At 39.0% G+C, this 23824-nt stretch overlaps 2 protein-coding genes across 6 annotated transcripts in view; one reads left to right on the forward strand and one right to left on the reverse strand.

Moving 5' to 3' along the window:
* Positions 1-22482, forward strand: part of dnajb9a (DnaJ heat shock protein family (Hsp40) member B9a) — a 28348-nt gene extending 5866 nt beyond the window's left edge. Inside the window, exons 1-3 of one of the 2 annotated variants that reach the window (XM_048549285.1) lie at positions 17324-17457; positions 19637-19865; positions 20694-22482. In XM_048549285.1, the coding sequence (XP_048405242.1) occupies positions 19649-19865; positions 20694-21133 (657 nt within the window). In that variant the 5' untranslated portion in view covers positions 17324-17457; positions 19637-19648 and the 3' untranslated portion in view covers positions 21134-22482. Of the gene's footprint in view, positions 1-17323; positions 17458-19636; positions 19866-20693 lie in introns of those variants that run through there. The other variant, XM_048549286.2, reaches the window with a different exon arrangement.
* On the reverse strand, positions 7861-17995 carry LOC125461013 (THAP domain-containing protein 5-like). 4 transcript variants are annotated; one of them, XM_048549284.2, is made up of 3 exons: positions 17960-17995; positions 9495-9687; positions 7861-9398 (listed from the first exon to the last, which is right to left on the reverse strand). In XM_048549284.2, exons 2-3 carry the CDS (start codon positions 9639-9641, stop codon positions 8844-8846), a joined length of 702 nt encoding a protein of 233 aa, XP_048405241.1. In that variant the 5' UTR covers positions 9642-9687; positions 17960-17995; the 3' UTR covers positions 7861-8843. The 4 variants fall into 4 exon arrangements, with proteins under 4 accessions (XP_048405241.1, XP_048405237.1, XP_048405240.1 ...); XM_048549280.2 differs by lacking the exon at positions 17960-17995 and adding an exon at positions 17165-17314; XM_048549283.2 differs by lacking the exon at positions 17960-17995 and adding an exon at positions 17103-17200.
* Positions 22483-23824: the final 1342 nt, after the last annotated feature.

Genomic DNA, 23824 nt, shown 5'->3' on the forward strand with positions numbered 1-23824 from the left:
TCGAGGTGGCACTTCCCAGAATCTAGTCTACTGCATTTGCTGCTCAAAATGTGGTCTCCTCTACACTGGGGAAACAAAACTTAGATTGAGTGACCGTTTCACAGAACTTCCAGGTTCTACTCACAAAAAAGACCCCGAGCTACCTGTTGCCTACCACTTTAACACGCCATCCTGTTCCTTGGCCGACATCTTGGTCTCTGGCTTGCTGCAGTGTACCAGCGAAGTTCAACGCAAGCTGGAAGAATAGCACCACCTCATCCGCTTGGAGACATTGCAGCCCTGCAGACTCAATATTGAGTTCAATAATTGAATTAGCCCCCTTGCCCATATACCAGGCCTTGTTATCGCATAACCTATCACTTACACACTACCTCTTGTTAGTTACTAACAGTCCCCATGAACAGTTATTCACCCTTCATAGCCACCTTTTTATCAACTCTTTTGTCTATCTAACTGCTGTTCTCTCTCTTTGAGCTCTTTCCTATCACTTACTCCCTATCCCATACCCTTCCCTGTTTTCTGCATGTAAACCAACATCTTCCCAGTTGTCATCAGTTGAGAAAGGGTCACTGGATCCGAAATGTTAACTCTGATTTTGTCTTCACAGGTGCTGCCGGACCTGCTTAGCTTTTCCAGCTGCTTCTGTTTTTATTCCTAAATGAAATGTTACTGATGCTAAATTGTTTAATTTTTTGATAATTTATTTAGTCACTTACGATAATTCCTTATCCTTTTCATTTCTTTTCAATTCATGCACAAATATAAACATCATGTATTTCTATGATTCCATTCTAATTGTGTACAAATTAAGATTATACTGTTGTAAGTATATAATTTTATATGTGTATACACATTGGTCTACTGGACTTGACAGAATCCTTTCCGTAGACTGTTTCAAGAGCTTATTTTTACAACTTATTATTGTACTTTGTTTCATATTTGATACAGCTGTCTCATCCAAAAATAAACACTGTACTTTAAATCTGCAATAAATACCAACAAACTTTCATTTAACTGACAAATGATACTGCTGTACATTCTTTTGTGGCTACAATCTGATTTACAAGGCTAAAGAGAAACATCTGGTCTATTATTAATTGTTGTTTAGCTTAGATAGCTAGTGTGAAGTTCAGAATAGCACTAATGAAATGGATTAAATTCCCATTCTAGCTGAGATAGACTTGAGACCTGTCTCCCCACCCTGCCACTGACAGTACAAGGTAATGGTAAACCAGTATTGACAAAAACTATCAAGAAAACAGCTCATCATGAAGCATCAGTAGGTAATGAGTCAAGGACGTACCCTTGGGTAGAGAACTCATGTTTACTAAAGGTATGTGACTTTTTGGTTGGATTGTTCAGTTGAAAATGTGTTTTTATTGGATTATTTTATATTATTGGTTTCACCTAATGCAACGGGATATATCACCGGTATTATTTTAATACTCGGTAATTTTTTTCTCCATCTCTCCTCTCTACAATTCACATAATGAGTTTCTCGTAAGTTAAGGTTCCAAGGGTGGATTTTAGTACTTCACTTAATTGGTTGTATAGCAGGTCTGTTTCTTCCGTTTGCTGGACCGGATTTACTAATGCCAAATGTTGCAGGAGCAACTAGTTTAAAATTAACTTATTCAGCGTGGACTAGGAATCAAACCTGGTGCCTTCCTAGATTGAAATAAAACATAAGATCCTGGATACACACTAGATAAATAACTGTAAAAGAAAGAAGAGTTGCTGACATTTAGATGTGGGACCATTCATTAATCAATGATCAGAGGCAAAAAAAACTGCAAATGCTGGAATCCAAGGTAGACAGACAGGAGGCCAGAAGAACACAGCATGCCAGGCAGCATCCAGAGGAAAGGAGAAGCCAACATTTCGGGTATTACCGTCCTTCAGGACTGGATGTGGGGTTAGGGGGAGCTGCAGATAGAGTGGTGGTAGGTGGACAGTGGTGATAGGTGGATACCGGTAGTAGGTACAACTTAATAGATTGGTGGGAGGGATGAATTTGGTTCGTACCTGGAAGGGAGGGTCAGTACTTGGAATGGAAGGGAGGAAGCAGGGCTGGAAAGGGAGCCGGGGGTTGGGTGGGAAAGTTATTTGAAATTAGATTCCTCTGTGTTAAGTCCACTGGGCAGTAGGGTGCCCAGGCAGAAGATAAGGTGCTGTTCCTCAAATTTGCATTCTGAATCACTGCGACACTGGAGGAGGCCGAGGACAGACATGTTGTAGGGGGAGTGAGATGGGGGTGTTGAAATGGGTGGTGACCAAGAGGTTAGGCTGGCTGTTACAGGCCAGGTGAAGATGCTCAGTGAAACAGTCACCTAGTTTACATTTGGTTTCACCGATGTCGTCTTGTTATAATTACTACATGATTGCTTTGGCTTCACTTACAATAAAGATCTCAAAAATATCCACTGCATTTTCATCATTAAACATAATAACAGGTTACAATTTACATCATGGATAGTTCTCTGACTAATGGAGGTCCATGCAATTACAAAACATCAAATAGCATCTTTGGTACCAAAGCTGATCCTGTATTGAGAAATCATAAGAACTGCAGATGCTGGAGTCAGAGATAGCACAGTGTGGAGCTGGAGGAATACAGCAGGCCAGGCAGCATTAGAGGAGCAGGAAGGTTGACGTTTCAGGTCGGGACCCTTCTTCAGAAATGGCAGGGGGAAAGAAATAAATCGAGAGAGGTCGGTGAAGTGGGAGGAGCAGATAGGTGGGAGAGAAGATGGACAGGTTGTGTCAGGAGGTGGAGATGAGGGGAGAGTTGGTCATGGGATGAAGCTGGGGATGAGGAGATTTGGAACTTGTAAAATCCACATTTGGGCCATTGAGCTGTAGGCTCCCCAGGCAGAATATGAGGTGCTGCTCCTCCAGTTTGCAGGTGGCATAACCTTCCACATTAGACAGAGGTTCACCTGTGCATCTGCAAATGCGGTCTGTTGCATCCACTGCCCTTTATATGGCCTCCTCTACATCAAAGAGATCAAGTGGAGGCTCGGAGACCACTTTGTAGAGCACCTGCGCTCTGTTTGTGACAAACAACAAGACCTTCAGGTCGCAAACCATTTCAGTTCCCACTCCCTAGGTGACATGTCTGTCCTTTGGTGTCACAATGAGGCCACCTGCAAACTGGAGGTGCAGCACTCATATTTTGCCCTGGGATCCTACAGCGTAATGGCATAAATGTGGATTTTACCAGTTTCAAAATCTCATCCCATGACCAACCTTCCTTCTCATCCCCGCCTCCTTGACCTGACACAACCTGTCCATCTTCTCTCCCACCTATCTACTCCTCCCACCTCACTGACCAATCCCGCCACTCCCTACCTGCACTCAACTGTCACCACCCCAACCCTGGCCCTCCTCTATTTATTTCTGAGCTCCCTTTCACAACACCGCCACTCCCACCGCTCATTTCTGAAGGGACCCGACCTGAAACATGAACTTTCCTGCTCCTCTGATGCTGCCAGGCCTGCTGTGTTCCTCCAGCTCTGCATTGTGTTGATCCTATATTGACTTTTCATTAATTTGAGAATGCCCTGTCCATTGGCTGAATTACAGATATGCACCTTGAGATCAATACACAGGGAAGGCAGCGTCAGCTTGTAATTGTTTTACACAGGGATGAGTTGAACAATTGACAAAAAAGCACAGTCTTGCAGTCCACAACCAACCCAACCTTTCAACAGTGTGAAAAAGCCTTGGAGACAAAATGGTTATGCAACCAGTTACTCTCAACCACTTGGGTGACGTACTGGCATAATTTTCATCCCTTTAACAGCATTAGGTTTAAGACTTCCACCAACAACTAAGAGATTATACTTTCTTTGACTTTTTGCAACTGTGCACCACCTCCTGTACTATATCAGCAATTGCATACCATATCAAACACCCATCCAGTCTGCATTATATAGTTGTTCAAGGCTAGTTCATCATCATTACTGAACTTTGAACATTTGGTTGTGTAACATTTGACAACCTCTCAGCCAAAGTTTGTTCACCAGTAGCCTTTGAGTGATGGATCCTATGCATAGTTAAACATTTGCAAGCAATTTAAGAATACTCTCACTTACAACTAATTTTAAAGTCCTTATGAAATTCTTTTCCATAAGCATTGTCCCTGACATAGGGACTCCCCTCACTATGACATTGTCAGAACCATTCATACAGCAAATTGTCATGGTCAGCATACTTAGTACCATATGGTGTTTTACACTGACCAATTCCTTTAATAGTGTCACTTTCTGCATAGAATACAAATAGTTATTCTCACTGCTTCTTGATGTCATAACCTGTTGAGCCACCCATACCATATGCCACACACATTTTTTTCACTGAAGCATTTTTGTATAGTTTCTTTATGACTTGTACCTTTTGCAAGAATGTAAGCACAACATATTTGCGTTTTGTTGCACTTTTCATGGATATTGTTTAAAAGAAATTAGTCTACCCTGAGAATGCTTGGGTCTGTCCAAAAGTACTGCTGCAAAAGGAAGGATGGTAGAAAATAGCATGTAATGGAGAGGATGTGATGATTGTGTAGTGTGCAAAAACACAAAACAAGGTTACAAAAGCCATTCAGCTCATGAAGACTTGTGCATCTATAGACGAGGTGAATCCATGTCTTCATGATTTAAGACAGTGCTTGAACAATTGAATGGCATGTTGATCATTTGCTTGGGCCTGCTCAAAATGTTTCTGAACAACTAGTGTTCTTGAACAATGGAATTCCCTGCTGGAGAGGTTCCAGTGTAGTATCACAGAATCTTTTACATCCACCTGAGAGCACAGACAGAATGTCGGTTGAATGTTTTAAAAATCTACACCAGTGCTGCACTGAAGGTAGAGCCTATGTTAAGCGTACAAGTCTCTGAAATGGGGCTGGAACCCAAAATCTTCTGACTCAGTGGTAAAATTTCCACCAGCATGCCAAAGAATAGCAATCACTACATGGTTGACAGAAGGAAGTTTAATTATTAATTACAATAGTTATTACTTACAATTTTGAATGATAAGGAAATTCCAAATCTAGTATACATTATAGACATGGTATATCTAATAATGATCAAAAATCAGTTCACTGCTTTTCACTTTTAAATTCACATTTAACCAACGAACATTTCAGAACTTAAGATAATCTTTTAAACCAGTAAAATAATAATTTACTAGTTGCTTTAACAATGTTACACATGCAATACTGTTAGGTTCATCAGCTGTTGTGATAACTTCTATATTCTAACTCATGAGACAAACCTTTTGACGTATAAAGTTTTATCCAAGTCTATTGTTGAGTTTTCCTTCGACAATGGCACTGCTTAGTAGTCAGTCAGCAAAACAATTCAGATCACCCATTAATTAGTGTGATAAAGCCTAATGACCTTTAAATGTTTGACAAAAATCTCATGATCCTCCACCCTTAGCCTTGTGATCTTAGATGAACCATGATTTTTCCATTAATTTTCCTTCATCGGGCTGAAAATTCAAAGGATCTTCTAAATTGCACACAAGAACTTGTATTTATACAGCATCTTTTAGACAGGAAACATTTCCAGTATTTCACAGAAAAAAAAGGTAAATATAGGGGTGAAAGAATAGATAACTGGCTCTGGTGCATTAGTTAAGCAAAATTACAGATGATCTGTCCAGAAACAGGAGTTTTGAGGATTGTTTTCAAATAGAAGAGTGTAATGGAGAGGTTTAGAAGCAATTATCATGGAGAGGGTTGAGATGATTGAAAGTTTGCTACTATTAGTGGAACAAAAAAAAAACTGATGAGATGAACAGAAGACCAACACTATGGGGGCTAAAGAATGCAGCATGAAACATTAAGCAGAAAGTAAAAATATAGAAAAAAAGTGGGTGAAGCCATGGAAAAGGAATGGTGAGACTTACGCAGCACAATGTAGAAGTAGGAGAGCAGTATTTATGGAGAGAAAAGCAGAGTTGACATTTCAGATGGATGACCTTTCATCACCAGGGCTTTTAAGCAGATGCAGATGATAGTCTGATAAGGGAAATGTTAGAGAAATTGTGTCTAAAGATGAGTAATAAAGGTGAGATAGGGTTTTAGCAGCAGTGGGAATGATGTATGAGAAGTTGCAGGTAATACTGAGAGGTGGAAATTAGTGGCTTCCTAAACAGGTAGGATATTGCATTTGAAGCCAGCTTTAGAAAAAAAAAATCCCAAGGATTTACAAGGTATAATTAATCCAAAGAAACTGATACAATTTGAGGATTACATGGATGGATGGAGCAAAAGTGTCTGTTGAAGGACAGAAGAAAGATACGCATTCATTCAGTACTTTTTTTTACAAACTCAGGCCTTCCCAAAACACTTATAGTTAATGAAGTACCTTTGAAATATTACCATTGTAAAACAAGAAATGCGGCATGAAGTTGCAGACAGCAATATCTTACAAATAGCAAATGGCTAGGTGAGCAGATGTTTTGCTGGTATCGGTTAAAGAATAAGTATTGACCAGTACAAGGGACTAAAGTCAGACATTGGCAAAAAAAAATTTCCACAGAACCACAGACCTGTTACAGTTGCAGAAGGTGGCCATTCAACCCATCATGTCTGCAATGGCTATCAAAACGAGAATCATGACTTAGTGCACTCGGCCTTTTTCTGATGCCCTTGCATAGTGTTTCTATTCAACTAACCATTTAATATTCTTTAGAATGCCTCAATTGAACATGACTCCACCCCACTCCCACGCAGTGCATGCCAGACACCAAACCACTTGTGTGAATTTTTTTTTTACATCACATTTGCTTCTTTTGGAAATCCCTCTAAATCTGTGTCTTCTCATTTTTGATTGTTTTCTGCATGAGAACAGTTTTTTTCCTTTGTAATCAATACAAATCTTTCATAATTTTGAAAACTTCTCTTCAAGGAGAACCATCCCAAGATCTCTAAAATATCCTCATGACTGATGTTTCCACTAATAGGAAAGACTAAGACCTGAGGCCACAGATTCAGAGTGAAGGCATGACCCTTTAGAACTGTGATAAGGAGGAAATTGTTCAGCCAGAGCGTGGCAAACCTGTGTAACTCGTAGCCACAGAAAGCAATGGAAGTCTAGTAACTAAATGTGCTAGTTATGATCTTGATTAATAAGAAGAGGATCAAGAGTCATGGAAGGAAGGCAAAGAATAGGGTTGAGAAACATATCAGCCTTGAATGAATGGAGGAGCAGACCGATGGGCTGAATGGCCTAGTGCTGCTCCTATATCTTATGGTGTAATGGGTTTGAATCGCACCATGGCAGATGAAATATTAATTTGAATTCAAATTTTAAAAAAAACGATGGGATCAGCAAGCAAGCCCAATGGCAACCATGTAATCATTGTCAATTGTCAAAAACAAAAAAAATCACGTTCACTAATATCCTTTAGGGAAGGAAACCTGTTATCTTTACGTGATCTGGCCTATGTGTGACTCCAGAACTAGCAAGAAGATTGACTCAACTGCCCTCTGGGCAACTAGGAAAGGGCAACAAATGCTGGCCTAGCCAGTGACACCCACATCCAATAAATTAAAGGATCAGCAACAAATGCTGGCCATGCCAGCAATGGTCACATGCCAAGAAAGAATAAAAGAGATGTTAGAATGAAACGGTGAGGATCATAAAACAACAGGAAATCTTACTTAGACAAATGGGATCTGGAAGAACACAGCGAGCCAGGTAGCATCTGGAGGAAAGGAACAGTCAACATTTCAGGTATTACCCTTCTTCAGGACTGTCAGCCCTGAAGAAAGGGAATACCCGAAACGTTGACAGCTCCTTTCCTCCAGAGGCTGCCTGGCTTGCTGTGTTCTTCCAGACTCTTGTTTGTCCAGCTTGGATTCCAGCATCTGCAGGAGATCTTACTTGACTAAGTCAGAAGTCACACAACACCAGGCTATAATCCAGTAGGTTTATTTGAAATCACGAGCTTTCAGACTGCTGCTCCTTTGTCAGGTAAAGTCACTTCAGTTCTGGGGATGAACATGATTTTAGTTCAAAATCATTGAAGCAGGGTATGAGAAATCAAGATGGCAGGCCTTAAAACATCAGAAAACATAGGAGTTGCAGGGAGGTCTGGGGGTTAAAAGCAATTTAGAGGGTTTCTTAGCCAAATATGAATGAAACGAGCCCTTGAAATATTTTACCTTAGAGAATAGCTGGAACACTGAAGAGAAAACAAAGTGAATTCTAGAGGGTTGATATATACATTTGTTTGGTAACAGGGAAAATGAATAACCATTCAAGAGTTAAGGAAATTCGTGCGGGAGGAACTGAAAAATAGTTTAAAGAAAAGTCTTTATAAGCTGTCACCCCTCTCTGATGAAGGGTCTAGGCCCGAAACGTCAGCTTTTGTGCTCCTGAGATGCTGCTGGGCCTGCTGTGTTCATCCAGCCTCACATTTTATTATCTTGTATTAGTAGTGTTTACTTTGTTTAATTTTTTTAAATATACAACCAAGTTTAGTTTTGCTTAAAAACAAGAAATCTTATGTAGTTCTGTGGTTAACTGGTGGGCATTTATGTTTCTCCTTTCAACTTTAATAGTCACTACACGATCATAAAATCGAGAAGGACTTCATGATGATTACCTTAAAGTTTTGTTAGCATTACATTAGTTGTTGGTCATCATTTATACCTTTTGATTGTTTCTGCAAATCAAACTCCTTATTGAGTAACCCAAGTAACAGCAAATTCCAGAACTATTTTGAAGATTGTGGAAGGTACTACATTTTTAAGGTAGGTTTTTGCTGTCCAGGAGAGCACAATGCCCATGATAATAATTTTCCTTAATTATAAGCAAATGTTACATTTATTGTAACACTGCTAACTCAAATGTTGTCAAAGAGTTGTCCATAACCTTCATTTTACCTTCGGAAGTAAGATCCTGTTTTCTCAGATGCTCAATCAGCTGTTCCATTTTTTTAAGCTTTGCTGCAGTTCCCTGCTCTTGTTGCTGAAGTTTTTTTATCTTCTCTTGTAATCTGAAAATCTTTTCCCAGAGTTGGGCCTTACCAGTATCCTGTCTACAATATGAATGCTCAACTTGTAGAACATTTTCAGGGACTATGGGTTGTTGATCACTGAACAGTTGGTTTGTTTCAAGCTCTTTTATTGTTGTGAAGGGTTCAGTTGATGTGATGTTGAAAGGTTGTTCTGGATTTCCAAGTGACTCAGATGCAGTGTTAACTTCCGAATTCCTTTTGGATTGCTCATTGCGCTCTGCATTAGGAACTGACGATTCTAGTCTTTCTTTGGTTGGTTTTTCATCTCTTGCAGCAGGACCAAAGATTTGCAGGTTTGCTTCTGATGCTTCTTTTGGAAACTTATTTTTCCTACGAATATATCGAGAACACAGTTTTTTCTTCTGAAAGATAAAGTTTTGGGCTTTTTATTTGATAAAGTGGATATTTATTGCATTATAATGTCCGCAACCCCAATTCAAAGTCAGAGATAATCTTACCTGCTGATGATTTGGAAATGAGAACACAGTTGGTATAGCTTGCGGCTTCAAATAACGGATACCCCAGCGCCATTCAAATGAATCTGCAGTAAAATGTTCACTACATATGCATTGATGCTTAGTGGGGAACCAGTTGTCACGTTTCATATTTTTGATCCATTTGTTAAGTCTTTCTTTGTTTTGCAATGGAAACCTTTTTTTAAAGAGAAAACAAAATGTATTTGTTACATTAAAGGTTTATACATGCTGTATTGTGAAGTTTATTCTTGAGCTGCTTAGTATTAAGTTAGGCTTAATATTAAGCAATATTTAGATATGTATTCCTAAATCTGCTCATTAATCTCTCTTCTACATACTCTGAGCCAGCATTAGGGTGGTAAATTTATATTTGTAAAAGATTAACTTTCTAAATTAGTATAACTGAAATACAAATTCTGTCTTTAATGTGTATGAATTCAAGGCTCTTCAAATATGTTAGCATTATTGTTGGATGTAACATTCCTGTGAATCAAAACCTAAGGGGCTGGGTAATAGGAATGTCCTTTTGAAAATGTTTAATAAATCAGTTGAATTGTATCCTCATGCAGAATGAAGCTGACTTCATAGGGGTATACAAGGTGTACAGATGGATGAACACAGCAGGCCAAGCAGCATCAGTGCAGCAGGAACGCTGATGTTTCCGGCCTAGACCCTTCTTCAGATTTTCTGAAGAAGGGTCTAGGCCCCAAACGTCAGCCTTCCTGCACCTTTGATGCTGTTTGGCCTGCTGTGTTCATCCAGCGCTACACCTTGTACATCTCAGAATCTCCAGCATCTGCAGTTCCTACTATCTCCGACTTAAATAATACTTATAAAACTTGTAATCATGAATACATACATTTCTTAATAAAATCTTTTACATTTGTGATGCAAGTTAAGTAGTTTCTATTTTCTAAATGGGTGGTACTTGATTCCAGGAGTCTCTGACATTCTAGTCTTTGTGGACATATGGGCATACCCTGATGCTTGAACATGACATGAAACAATTTAAGTGATATGCTGCGGTCTGCTTGAGCCATTGTAGTGCTGTGCCCTGCTGACCATCACAGTCAATTCTAATGTTACATCTTCCATTTCCTGTCAATTACTGTCCAGTTTCAATCTTCAAAGTAACAATAGTCTGTTGACAGTTGTGTATGTGCATGAAGGTCAGAACAAGATCACTTGCTTTTCTTTCTGGTCTAACTGGAAGAAAGCTTGGTCATCCAGTGAGATACAAAAAATCTGCCGACATTTATGAAACATTACTCCAGTGTAGCTACTGCGTTCTGTAAATGGGAATAGAGATTTTAATGACAAGTGATGTACATGTGGAACATTACAGTCATAGTCATAGAGATGTACAGCATGTAAACAGGCCCTTCAGCCATGGGGACTAGATATCCTTAATTAATCAAGTCCCATTTGCCAGCATTTAGCCCATATCCATCTAAACCCTTCCTATTCATATATCCATTGAGATGTCTCTTAAATGTGGTAATTGTACCAGCCTCCAGCACTTCCCCAAGCAGCTCGTTCCATACTTGCAGCACCCTCTGCTCGAAAAGATTGCCATTTGAGTCCCTTTTACATCTTTCCTTGCTCGTCTTAAATCTATGCCATCTAGTTTTGGACTCCCCTACCCTGGGTAAAAGACCATAGCTGCTTACACAATCCATGCCCCTCACGATTTTATAAAGTTCTATATGGTCACCCCTCAGCATCCAGGGAAAATAGCTCCAGTCTATTCAGCCTCTCCCTGTAGCTCAAACCCTCTGACCCTGGCAACATCCTTGTAAATCTTTTCTTAACCCTTTTGAATTTCACAACATCTTTTCCTATAGTGATCCAAGATAGACAATGGGACAAAATTGTGGCTGTAAGTGCTGCTCCTTTTTTCACTTGTTTTCGGTGTGGGAGCTCATTTCCTCAAATTCTTGGAACAGTAATTACTGTTTTATAAGCTGTGGCATTGTTTTATAATTTTGGGAAAAAAATTCAAATCAAAGGTACTTCTTAAAGTGGGATGAAGTGAGACAGCAGCTACTATGTGGGAAGTAAAAAAAGGAGCAGTGAACTTGCACAGCTGCCTATGCTGTTTAGTAACAAATATCTGTGGATCATCAGAGTTTGGGCTTAGAGAAAAATGAGCTTTTACTACAAAATTGCAGTTTTCTTTTTAATTACAATGAATCATGGCAAGAAGATCCCAATTCTCTCCGCCCATTTTCTATTACTAGATATCTTTGATTTATGTTTTTTGACATAGAAGATTAAAGACTGCTTCAACGCTGGAGCACCCCAAGGATGCATCCTCAGTCCATTGCTTTACTCCCTTTACACCTATGACTGTGTGGACAAGTTCCAAATGAACGCTATCTACAAGTTTGCTGACCACACCACTATAATCGGATGGATATCTAACAATGAAGAGCCAAACTACAGAAGGGAGATAGAGGGCTTGGTGACATGATGCAATGAAAACAATCTGTCTGTCAACGTCAGCAAAAATGAACATTGACTTCAGAGAGAAAGGAGAACATGCCCCCATCTACATCAATAGGACAGAGGTTGAGAGGGTGAAGAGCATGAAGTTCCTTGGAGTGACGATAACTGAAACCCGTCCTGGACTTCCCACGTAGCTGTGACAGTCAAGGTACAACAACACCTCTTCTTCCTCAGGCAGCTCAGGAAATTTGGCGTGTTCATAAGGTCCGTCACCAGTTTCTACAGATTCACCATTGAAAGCATACTGTCCAGGTGCAAAATAACCTGGCAACTGTTCTGCCTAGGTCCGTAAGAAACTACAGAAGATTGTGTGCGCAGCCCAAACCAACATGGAAGACAACCTTCCATCCAATGGACTCAATTGACACAGCTTGCTGCCAAGGAAGGGCTACCAACATCAGCAAAGAGCCATCGCACCCATGTAATAATCGCCTACAACCTCTTCCGTCAGGCATAAGATAAAGAAACCTGAACTTACGCACAAGCAAGTTCAGGAACAGCTTCTTCCTGGCTGTTATCGGATGATAAATGGAACTCTAGCCTCAAATAATGCTGATCTTGCTAACTTTGATCTCGCCTAGTACACGCCTTGTGCAATGTAACCTGTCTAAGTCTTTATGATCTGTATATCCTTTGCTTACTGTGATCTGCCTGTACCACTCGTAAACAAAGCTTTTTACTGTATTTTGGTAAATGTGACGACAATAAATAAATCAATCAATCAATCAATACTTATACAGTGAAACAGCAGTCAGACCAAACAATGAACACAGAGAATGGATAGCTAAAAGAAAAGTTGGACAAGGTTGTTTTCTGTTTGCAGAACTTTCCAGTCTTTATAGTGAAATTTGGAACAATGTTGACCCCATTACTTGAGAAGTGATGTAGTTGCATTGAAGGCAGTTCAGAGGAGATTGATGAAAATGAATCCACAGATGGGGGAGTTTATCTTCTGAAGACAGATTGAGTATTCAGGCCTATATTCTCTGGAGTTTAGAAGATTGAGAAGAGATCTAACTGAGGGATATAACATGCTACAGAGGATCTATAAAGTGGATATAGAAAGGATGTTTTCTTCATGTGAGCAATCTAGAACAAGATGTCATATTTTAGATAAGGGATAATTGATTTAAAACAGATGAGAAGAAATTACTTCTGTAAGGGTCATATATTTGTTACCCCAAATTGTGGCTAGGACATTGAGTAAATTTAGGGAGAATATACCAGATTTTTAATCAGTAATGGGTTGAAGGGTGATGGAGAGTGGGCAGGAAAGTGGAGTTGAGGCCAAGATGAGATCAGCCACGATTGAATTAAATGGCAGAGCAGGCTCGAAGGGCTGAATTGCCAACTCCTGCTTCTAGTCGTTAAAGTCTTATGAAATTACTACAGAGCATCTATAGGAGTTTTAAAAATGTATTTATGGCAAGTGGATGTCACTGGCTGGGCCAGCATTTATTGCCCATCACTAATTGCCATTGAAAGATTAATGGTGAACAGCCTTCTTACATGCTGCAATCTGTTTGGTGTAGGTAAACCAACGATGCAGTTCAGGAAAGAATTCCAAGAGTTTGACCCAAACTATCACCAGGAATTTCAATAATTGCAACAAATACAAATAATCTGAGATAAGCTGATTACGCAATAATTGTAGCAGTTATGAAGGAAAGTCTATAGACTTCTAGATGCAATTGTAATAGTAACAGATATGGATTGTCATTAATCTATGAAACAAGGATTATTTCTAAATACAAAATATTGGTGAAATCAAAATAAATGAAACAAGTGGAATTTTTGTTCTGCTTGGGTGGCTTAATTTTGATGGGAAAAGAGATAAAGACACCAGGAAGCATATAACACTTGCAAAACAAAAATGAGACCTCTTAGAATATGAGCACCTCCATAGAAAAATGAGATGGCCAAAATGCTTCACGTGTGTAATGTTTTCATATGGATTTGACATTGAAGTATAAACGAGATAATAGAATGGATGTCAGTTCTGAGACATTTACGAATTACTTGGACCACACACAGGTAATGAGGAACCTTTGAGGAAAAGCAGGCACGTAAGAAGAAATTTTGTAGATGATCACCAAAGGACAATTACAATTGTTTGGGTACATATTTAGTAGAGAAAAACTGGAACATGTATAAGCAACAAAATTAATGTTCCATCATGCCGCCGTGTTGCTCTTATCAGATTTCATTTGGCAGCAGGGCATTCACTGTGTGCCATGCATGTGTGCATTGGTTGTACACAGGAGTCAATGGCTCATGGATAGCTCTTATTATCTAGCAGCCACCCTTTGGTTTTAGATGTTGGCTCAATGCAACTAGCACAGCAAACTGATGCAGAATAAAGATCTCATAGCCACTGCCAGACTATCAGATATTGACCTGAATGTTACACTACCTGTTCACATACTTGACAGTCATTGAGGTTGCGTAATTTATTATTGTTCCAGTACAGCGCAAAGTTGGCATGCTGTATCCACAAAGTGTTTTGCTTTAAGTGGAACCCTGCATCATGGTGAAGCCTGTAATCCTAACAAATCAGATGCTTGCCTTTGGTAAAAGAGAATGGAACATATTTATTTAGCTGTCATTAAATTGACAGTCTCAGTCACTTCCTTTATGCAACAGTGGATACAAAACTGTGAGATGCCGTATCTTTACCATTAGCTTGAAGGGAGTCAGATGCATTACAGCTTCTCACGAAGATCACCTTCATTGCCACGGGCATTGTATTCTTTGTCCTGCTGTGAGGTTGCAGTTGTGAATGCAGCACATGGCACATTTCAGTGAGAACATCTTCTGCAGGTCAAATATTGAACTGCGAGAAGTTGACTGGGACATTAATCTCCAAACTGTTGCATGCTGTTTGACATCATAATTTCTGTGACTTGCACAATTATAGCAGTTATTGTCTGCATGTAAGCTAACTTTTACACCAATACAGTACCTGCCATAATGCTGTGGAGGCCATAGCAGAGCCCTAAGGGCACACAGCATATGTATAAAAAACAAATCTAATTCTTACAGTTTCATTTTTCAATTTACGGCAGTTGACTATCAAGTGAATGAGGATCTAAGTGACATTGGTGGGGTTTTCACTATGTGATATTGTTAGTATGTCTTGCAGAAGCTAAGATGCTGCTAGGCCTGCTTTGTATCTCGGATTCTGCAACATCTGCAGTTCCCATTATCTCTTATCTTACACTGTTGGTTCTTCTAGTTATGCTAGCAATACAGCCAGCACAAACAACTTCAGAACATAGTTCAAAACATGTCTCGAAACGTCAGCTTTTGTGCTCCTAAGATGCTGCTTGACCTGCTGTGTTCATCCAGCTCCACACTTTGTTGTCTCGGACTCTCGAGCATTTGCAGTTCCCATTATCTCTGATTATGACACACTGATTTTCTCATCTTTGTCCGTAACTGCCTCTGTTAGCAATGAATTTTTGAGCTCTCCTCTTTGCAATTTGTCTTGGCTATATGATCTCTTCCATCACAACTCCTACACTTCCTCATCCTACTAGATTTTGAGTCTCAGTCAGCCAATCAACTGGGCTATCTGCTCCCCATGTCCTGACCAGATACGACCCCTTTCTATCATCTTTTCCGACTCCTGATTTGCAAGAATGTATATGTTGTACGACTTTGCTCATGTCTTGGCTGTTGAAATTTTATCTGTGATTTAATGCCTCTAGAATCAACTATTGCAATGCACACTGGGCAGCTTCCTATGTTCTACTCACCTTAAACCTGATCCAACATTTTCTTCTTGAGTGCTGATTCTTACTAAATCCCATTCATCCATCAACCCTTTATTACTCAACTAAACTGGTGCTTGTTTAAGCAGTGCCTTGATTTTAAATGTCTTCATACTTCTTTTCAAAGCCTCCATGACTTGAGGTCAACCTTTTCTCTGACATCTCACGTCCAAGATGTTTGTCTTTCTCCAAATCTGACCTCTTGAGCATACCACATTCGCCAGAGGCACACCGACGATGTTACCTAGCAGGGTGATGAAACATTTGCAACCAAACCCACCAGCTGTGAACATGTCGACAACCTTATTTGTGGCTGTATCTTCAGCTGCCATGGCCTTAAGCTGAGGAATTCCTCAATAAACCTCTCTATTGTTCTTCAAGGTATATCTTACAGCTATCTCTTTGATTAGACTTTTTGTTATCTATCTGACATATGGCTTGGTGTGAAATTTTGTTCATATTCTTGAGAATATATTACACCTTTGACGAAGAATAAGTACAAGCCACAGTTATGTACTGGGAAAGTTAGTTGGATCAAAAACTCTGATGAAGGGTCTAGGCCCGAAACGTCAGCTTCTGTGCTCCTAAGATGCTGCTTGGCCTGCTGTGTTCATCCAGCTTCACACTTTGTTATCTTGGATCAAAAACAAAGTTGCTGGAAAAGCTCAGCAGGTCTGGCAGCATCTGTGGAGGAGAAAACAGAGTTAACTTTTCGGGTCCGGTGACCCTCAGAAAGTTAGTTGGAATTTGGAGCTTGAGTTCTGTTCCCAGATGATATACTTTCTTCTGCTACCTCCTTTGTCTGCTCTCTTGCTGTTCCCTATACCTTGCATTCTGACCTCTTCTGTGCTTGTACTTTGCTGTGTTCTTCTGCAATTTTTTTTGCTCTTCATACCTCTAACCCTTGTTCCTTCATATGGTGCTATTTAACTTATCTGCTATTGCCCTAAATGCCCACTCCTCCTCATATGAACATTCACGTGTAGATCTCCAGCCCCCAAATCCCAATACTCAATAATAAACAATTGACATATGAGATTCAGATTATTGATAACATCATTCATTATAAAGCAAGGGACAATGACTGTGGCATTGCTGACAAGGCAATCTGCTAATGCATGGAATATTTAGGATAGATTGCAGATGTGCAATCTGGATTAACCTTGTAATTCCTACTTTTTCAGTGCATGCATTACTCGAAAAGCGTTAGCTTTCTTTCCTTTTAGACTTCAATAAAACAAAGTTGCCGTATCTTAATTACTGCTCTTAATTGATCTTATGAAGCTTAGTGTTATTATGTGCGTTGGACCTTAGGATTCTTGATTTTCAGCGGCACCATGGACGGTGATGTTTCAGCCTTTTTCTACTTACGGGTAGAAGCCCAATTTCTGATTATCAGATGACAACTGGCCACTTCGATTAGAGCAGCAGGCAACCGCGCAATATCTAGGCATTTCTTTGCGACAGAACCAAGGTAGTGGCGAACAGTGCAACGCGCAGGAACCCTGAATGCGGAAGTGAAATCACAAAGAACGCTGTATCAGCGACGCGACGTGGAGGCAGCCAATAAGTGAGTGATTCGTGGTGGAAGGGGTTCTAGAACACGGTGTAACAGTTCAGGGTGTTTCCTGCTGCTGTGTGCGGTTTGGGAAAGGCTGCTACCGGTGAGTGCTTCTGACAAATAGACTAGGCCCAGATTTCCCCGCACAGTCGATCCTGCTGCTATCTAACTGTAATCAAAATCGGTTTCGCTTTCTTTGTATTTATTTTTATTTTAAATGTTTTTTACAGCTTTCATTGTGAGTCGTACGAGCGTTCGCTTTCGTGTGCTTTCTATCCTGTGCGTAAGACTGTTGTAAGAAAGCCCTGGTAATGGAGGGGTAACGGATAGTGGCGAATTTGCACGGCTGGCATCAGGCTTGTTGTTAGGTTGAGTGTGTCGCCGCATTAGCTGAGTAATAAAGCGGGTTCCGTGGCATCATCCGGTTGTGCTGCTGAAAAGCGAAGCTTTTCTGTTTGCCAGTCTTTTCGCGACATGAAAAGTGAAGAAAATTAATTCTAAAAGCACTTTCTGTCTCCTACTTTGGTTAAAATCTTTTAGTTTCTGAGGGTAATGAGAGTTATTGCCAAATTTCACACTATACTTCTGTAAAGAAATTAACTCACCTTAACCGAAGCCCGAAACAAAACGTGAAGCGCCCACTGACCTTTGGTTCTTTTGAGATGTGAATTTTTTTGCACTTTATCGATGTCATATTGTATTCGATGGCCTTCGCTTGCAACAAACTCGATTCTGTCAATACAATGATCAGTTACAAAACAGGTTGAGATTTTATCACTACGCAGGAGATGTATTTGTTTTACATTGAGCCCTTTGTATAGTCGTCAAAATGTTACCGATGTCGCCGTACTTGCTTTTGAACCAGTGCAGATTACTGAAACCAATTTGATTGAGTTGTCAGTGATTTATTCAGGGCGTAGGTGAAAATTTGCTCATGTTTTGAGAGGTAGATGTGTAACTGACGACAGAATACTGAAACAAATGTGAACAACTTTTTAAAAAATAAAATACTGTCTGGGAGCTTTTTAGTGTCCAATGATAGAAAAGTATAATCAGGCCCAGCAGAGCCGCCTTGAGATAAGGAGGGATATGTAATGACTTGTGGCCTTATCAGTATTTCCTGAAACCAGTTGGAGAATGCAAGGCAGAAAAATCAACGAAATCGCTTTCCCCTCACTGAGACACCACATTGTTATTCAATAGAACAATGTATGCAGTGAAGTCTGTGATAAGAGCATTTCACTTTGAATTATATTAGTCAGTACCAACCTTACTTTAAAAAAAAAATTCCTGTATCAGAGGTTGCTACAAAAATGCTAAAAATTGAACTAAGAAAGTTTTCTGGGACAAATGGTAAAGCATGAAAGTTCTTTCACAGACAATGTACTTAGCACTATTGAATATTATTTCTGTGATTGGGCTAGTGATTGTTTTTTTGGAATTCTGTGGGTTAATGATCTATGTGGCTTACTTTAAAGTAGATGTTGTATTTTGGCATAATTAATCATGCAATCAAGATCATTTCTCACTGACAGAAATGAATGTGTACCAGGAAATATACAGGTGAATGTTGCATTCATATTTATGACATTTGAGAATTTATTGGAAATAGGTAGTATAAGTGACATTAGAAGGTAACTTGCAAGTAACTGATATCTGCTGAAGTATTGGTACTTGTGAACTTCCAAGGTGCACTCTGTCAAAACCCTTGGGCACTTGTTAACACAGCTTCGTCCCTCCCTTGCATACATGTGATACATAAAAATCTGAACTGTAGATGCTGGAAATTAGAAACAAAAACAGAAATTGCTGAGAAAACTCAGCAGGTCTGACAGCATCTGAAGAATTGTCGCCGGACCTGAAATGTTGACTCTGATTTTTCTCCACATATAGATTACTGGATTGATGTAAATTTAGGCTTAAAAATGTAGGGCAAGGTCCCCTGATATTGCAGTTTTGAGAGTCCGATAACAATTTTCATGTAAAAATTTCTTTTTTTTAACAAGGGAAATCTGCATGATGCTTGACCAGGTGGTCAGATGCTGCTGTGTACTTCCCCTCCCACTGTTTACCTTATTTCGTGCTTTGTTTAATATTCCAAATGCAAATGAGTCTCCCAAGAAATTTAACATATATATTCAGATTGGTATGGAAGGCAATATAAATGAGATTGTCGAAATTCTAAGCCTTACTGAAGAGGATCTCTGCTGTACTGAAGTTTGGAATATTTGAGACACACATGCTTACAGCATAGTGTTAATGTATATCTTTGTGTTTTCTAGGAAATATTGACAATGGCAGCAGCACACTCTGTTTTTGCTTTTGCTGTCTGTTTTCTAATGATATCTGAATTTATACTGGCAAAGAAAGATTATTATGAAATTTTGGGTGTGCCAAAAAATTCATCTGACCGTCAAATAAAGAAAGCATTTCACAAGCTTGCAATGAAATACCATCCAGATAAAAATAAAAGTCCAGATGCAGAGACAAAGTTCAGAGAAATTGCTGAAGGTAAGTGCGTTAGACTTCTGAGATTATTCTGATTGGTCTGTCTATATAGTTTCAGGTTATTGGAAAAGACTACAGCTATTTTCTTTAGCTCCTACCATAAATATTACCTTTTACCAGTTCAGCAATTCTCCTTTTTAGCTACTATCTCAAGGTGCACCAGAATTTTCAATATTTTGGCATCTTACTTAATAGTGAATCAAGCATCTGACTTTGACAGGAGGGTGTGGTGGGAAAGCTCATGTGCGCCACTGTAATCTACCACATTAGCTACCTCTTCCTGAACCCTTCTTCCATGTCTTTAGTTATCTCCCAAGCATGAAATCTCCAATGATCTAACCGGTTTTTGCATCGTCCTCCTCTTCATAAGCTATAGGTCATATCCTGCTGTATTTGACCCATTCTAGGACCTGCTTCCTTTTCTTGTCCTTCTTGATCTACTTCAGCTACTAGTTCCCGGATGCATCCATTTAAAAATGATTGTCCTTCTATCTGAGTTTGAATCTTTCAGTAGCTTTATTAATATCGTTTGTAACCTGTCAGCTAACCCTCACCTCCCCAACGTGCACATGCGCGCACCCCACCCAAACATGATTTCTTCGAGTCATTTCACCTCACTGTTGTTGGCTGTGCCTTTTGGCAGCTTAATCTCATGCTATGAAATTCTCTTACTTAGTAACTTTGTTTTCCTCTCTTCCCTTTTAACACCTTCCATCAAATCTATGTCTTTTAGCAATAATTTGGTCACCTTTAAAATTGCTTTCTTTATTACATTGCTGTTTGTTATTGTGACTTGTCTGCTTTAGATAAGACTAGCATTTTGTTTTACAGCATATGAAGTCCTTTCGGATGAGAAGAAAAGGAAAGAATACGATCACATGGGTCATCAATTTTTTAATGCAGGCAATGGTGCCCAACATGCCCATTCTTTCAATTTCAACTTTGATGACTTTCTTAAAGATTTTGACTTTGATTTAGGCCACAGAACACATCACAAAAAACATTTTGATAGTCACTTCAGGGCACAGCAGGAGGGCCACAATGCGCACAGATTTGCCTTTGGAGATAGGCAGTTTCCTTTTGGAGGTGGATTGTTCGATGATGTATTTGAAGACATGGAGAAGATGTTCTCATTCACCAGCTTTGGCAGCACACACAAACACACAGTGAGAACTGAGAAGTTCCAAAGCTCTAGCAAGCAGCACTGCAAGACTGTTACACAGCGCAGAGGAAACATGGTGACCACATACACAGACTGTTCAGTGCCATAAATTGGCTAAATGTACATAATCATATCAGCATGGTTTGCTTGACATCTTTGTCATGGCCTATTCCTGGGCAGAAGTGTCAAGAAAGGCAATATGAGTTACGTTGCGCAAAAAAAAGCTTTCCTCTCCGTCTTTGTAAACCTTCCAGACATTTATTGCGTGCTGTGGCTAATTTCAGCTAGAAACTGTATTTAGCCTTTACAGTCACCATTTTCTAGCTTAGTAATTTCAAGCATATGCTTAATAAATACAAAGCAATAGTAATGATGTATGAGCTAGCACAGGAGGTAAACCAACAAGTTTGGATAAAATAATGGTGAAACAGGTTATTCTGTAAAATGTTATGCTTTACGCTGTTTATGTATTTGTTTAATCCTGATGTTCAAAATTTGTTTAACTTCGTTTGAGGACAGATCTTGCATCTTGCCATGGCTAATGAAGGCAGAATGCTGTACTCTGATAGCTAATCTTACAAGATTATCTATTAATTTCCTTAATACAATCTACATGGTATCCTACAATTCATCGTAATTCAATTTCAACAGTATGAGTGATAGGTCCATGCCTTATTTATTGCTTTGGTTTTTTTTTTCGGTTTAGCTGGCTTTGTGTTTGGATAAGATGTTGGACTTTGGTTTAAAAGAAGGTTGTGAAAAGCACACTTAACAAGGATTAGCTTCAAGTTCAAACCAGAATTGTAACATTGTATATTTTGTGTGGAGATTCTCAAAATTTAATTAAAGTTTGTTAACTTCTGTGTAGATATTGTGATATATAGTTGAAGATAAATATTTAAAAGCTTAATTCCTGCACTGTTTATCAAAATGCAGGGTTCATAATTCTATTTGGTGCTATGTAAGGTTGCTTTATTAATCTAGTGCTTTGAATTATTTTTGAACTGTCCCTAAACCACCTTAGGTTTAGTGATAAAAGCATTTTTTAAAATTCTTTACAACTATAAAAATCTACTTTTGAAATATGATACATGAGGAAAAGCACTAGACCTTCGCTCGTTTTGGATTTCTGTAACACTCAGCAACTAACATTGCAAGACTAACAGAATTAAATGTTTCTAAACGATTAATGATTAATTATTCTCCACTAACCTATACTCTAGGTATTCCACACAATTCCTTTTTTGTTATATTCTGATCACTTGTTTATCTTGCCATACGTCTCTCTCCTGTCTTTTGATTATTGTAAAGTTTGTAAGATCTGATTACCTCATTTCATTGTCTTAAAATTACAGGTAAAGCACTGTGTACTGTCATATGTGCAATATTATTTTGCAGACTTGTTTTTGCATTGCGGATGTGTAGATTCCGTTAGTTTATTAAAATTTGTGAAACCTGTGTCCAGAATGACTTGCACTTTTCCAAAAAGCATTTGTTAAATAAATTCAGTCGCTAAAACCTCATTGTTTAAAATGAGCGCTCTTCCATTAGTTATTTTTTAGAATTAATTCAAACATGAATAGTGGAATTTGACTTTTTATTTTAATAGCTACTTCTATACTATTCAGTTATAGATCATTGAACAGTTGAAGGACAGAAGAACATTCTGCGCAAGGGCCAGCTTTCTGCAAGAACAATTGAGTTCCGTTCCCAATAGCCTTACAAACCTTTCTCCTCAGATGGTTGTCTACTTCACTATTGAAAGACACAATTGAATTTGGCTCCTCCACTTTCAGGCATTTAAATGTGAAATCCTGAACTCTTGGTGCATTTAAAAAAAACCTGTTGTCATTGCTTGTGACACTTTAAACATCTTGATGACCAGTTGGCTTGACCCTTTCACACCATCGATTATCTAGATTGCTTTTATATCATCTCTTCTCTTTGTGAAGGAGAACAAACATATTATTGCTAACTTGCTTATGTAACTGGAGATCCTTCCGTAGAACAGTTTTTTTTTGAGTATCTTTTCCTGCAGTCTATCCAAGGCCTTCACATCCTTCCTAAAAGTTTCACTGCCTGAAATTGGAGACATGCTCCGCATGAGGCCAAAAGAAAAGTATTTTACAAAGATGCTTCATAACTTTGTTTCATATGAACTCAAATGCCTTTTTGCTTACCTACACTTTTTTCGACATTATCCCAGATCTGTTCTCGTGTAGCCTTTAAAATTGTCCCTTTTTTGTTGCACTTCCTTGTCCTTCCCACCAAAATGTTATCATTTTACACTTCACTTTATGAAATTTCATTTGTCACAGCATTTTGTCACCCATTTCACCAAACTATATATTCTTACAGTTAGTGGTTATCCGTTCAAAACTTGGAAGTATTGTAAACTTTATCTCTTGTAAATTTTGAGGTTGTGCCTTATCTACATCGCATATAATAACCAAAGTTACAGTCTTTTGACCCCTGGAAAAACCCCACTATAATCACCTGGTCTGGCTAAACAATCAACCATTGTGCTGTTTTTACCTCAAGTTCCCCTTTATTGAACTCACTCATGTTTTTGGAGTTTGTGTATGCTGCATCAGCGTCATTATCCTTTTCAATCCTGTTTCCTTGTTCCTTTTTAAAATAAAACTCAATTGGGTTAAATAAGATTTACTTCTAACAAAGCTGCTTGATTTCTCAAATGCAAGTAACTTAATTTTGTCCTGGATCGTTACTTCTAAAAGCATTTCCACAACTGCAATTAAAGTGACTAATCTATAGTTGCTGTGCTTATCCTTGCACTATT

This window comes from Stegostoma tigrinum, chromosome 18, assembly GCF_030684315.1.
Source record: "Stegostoma tigrinum isolate sSteTig4 chromosome 18, sSteTig4.hap1, whole genome shotgun sequence".
Lineage (NCBI taxonomy): Eukaryota > Metazoa > Chordata > Chondrichthyes > Orectolobiformes > Stegostomatidae > Stegostoma > Stegostoma tigrinum.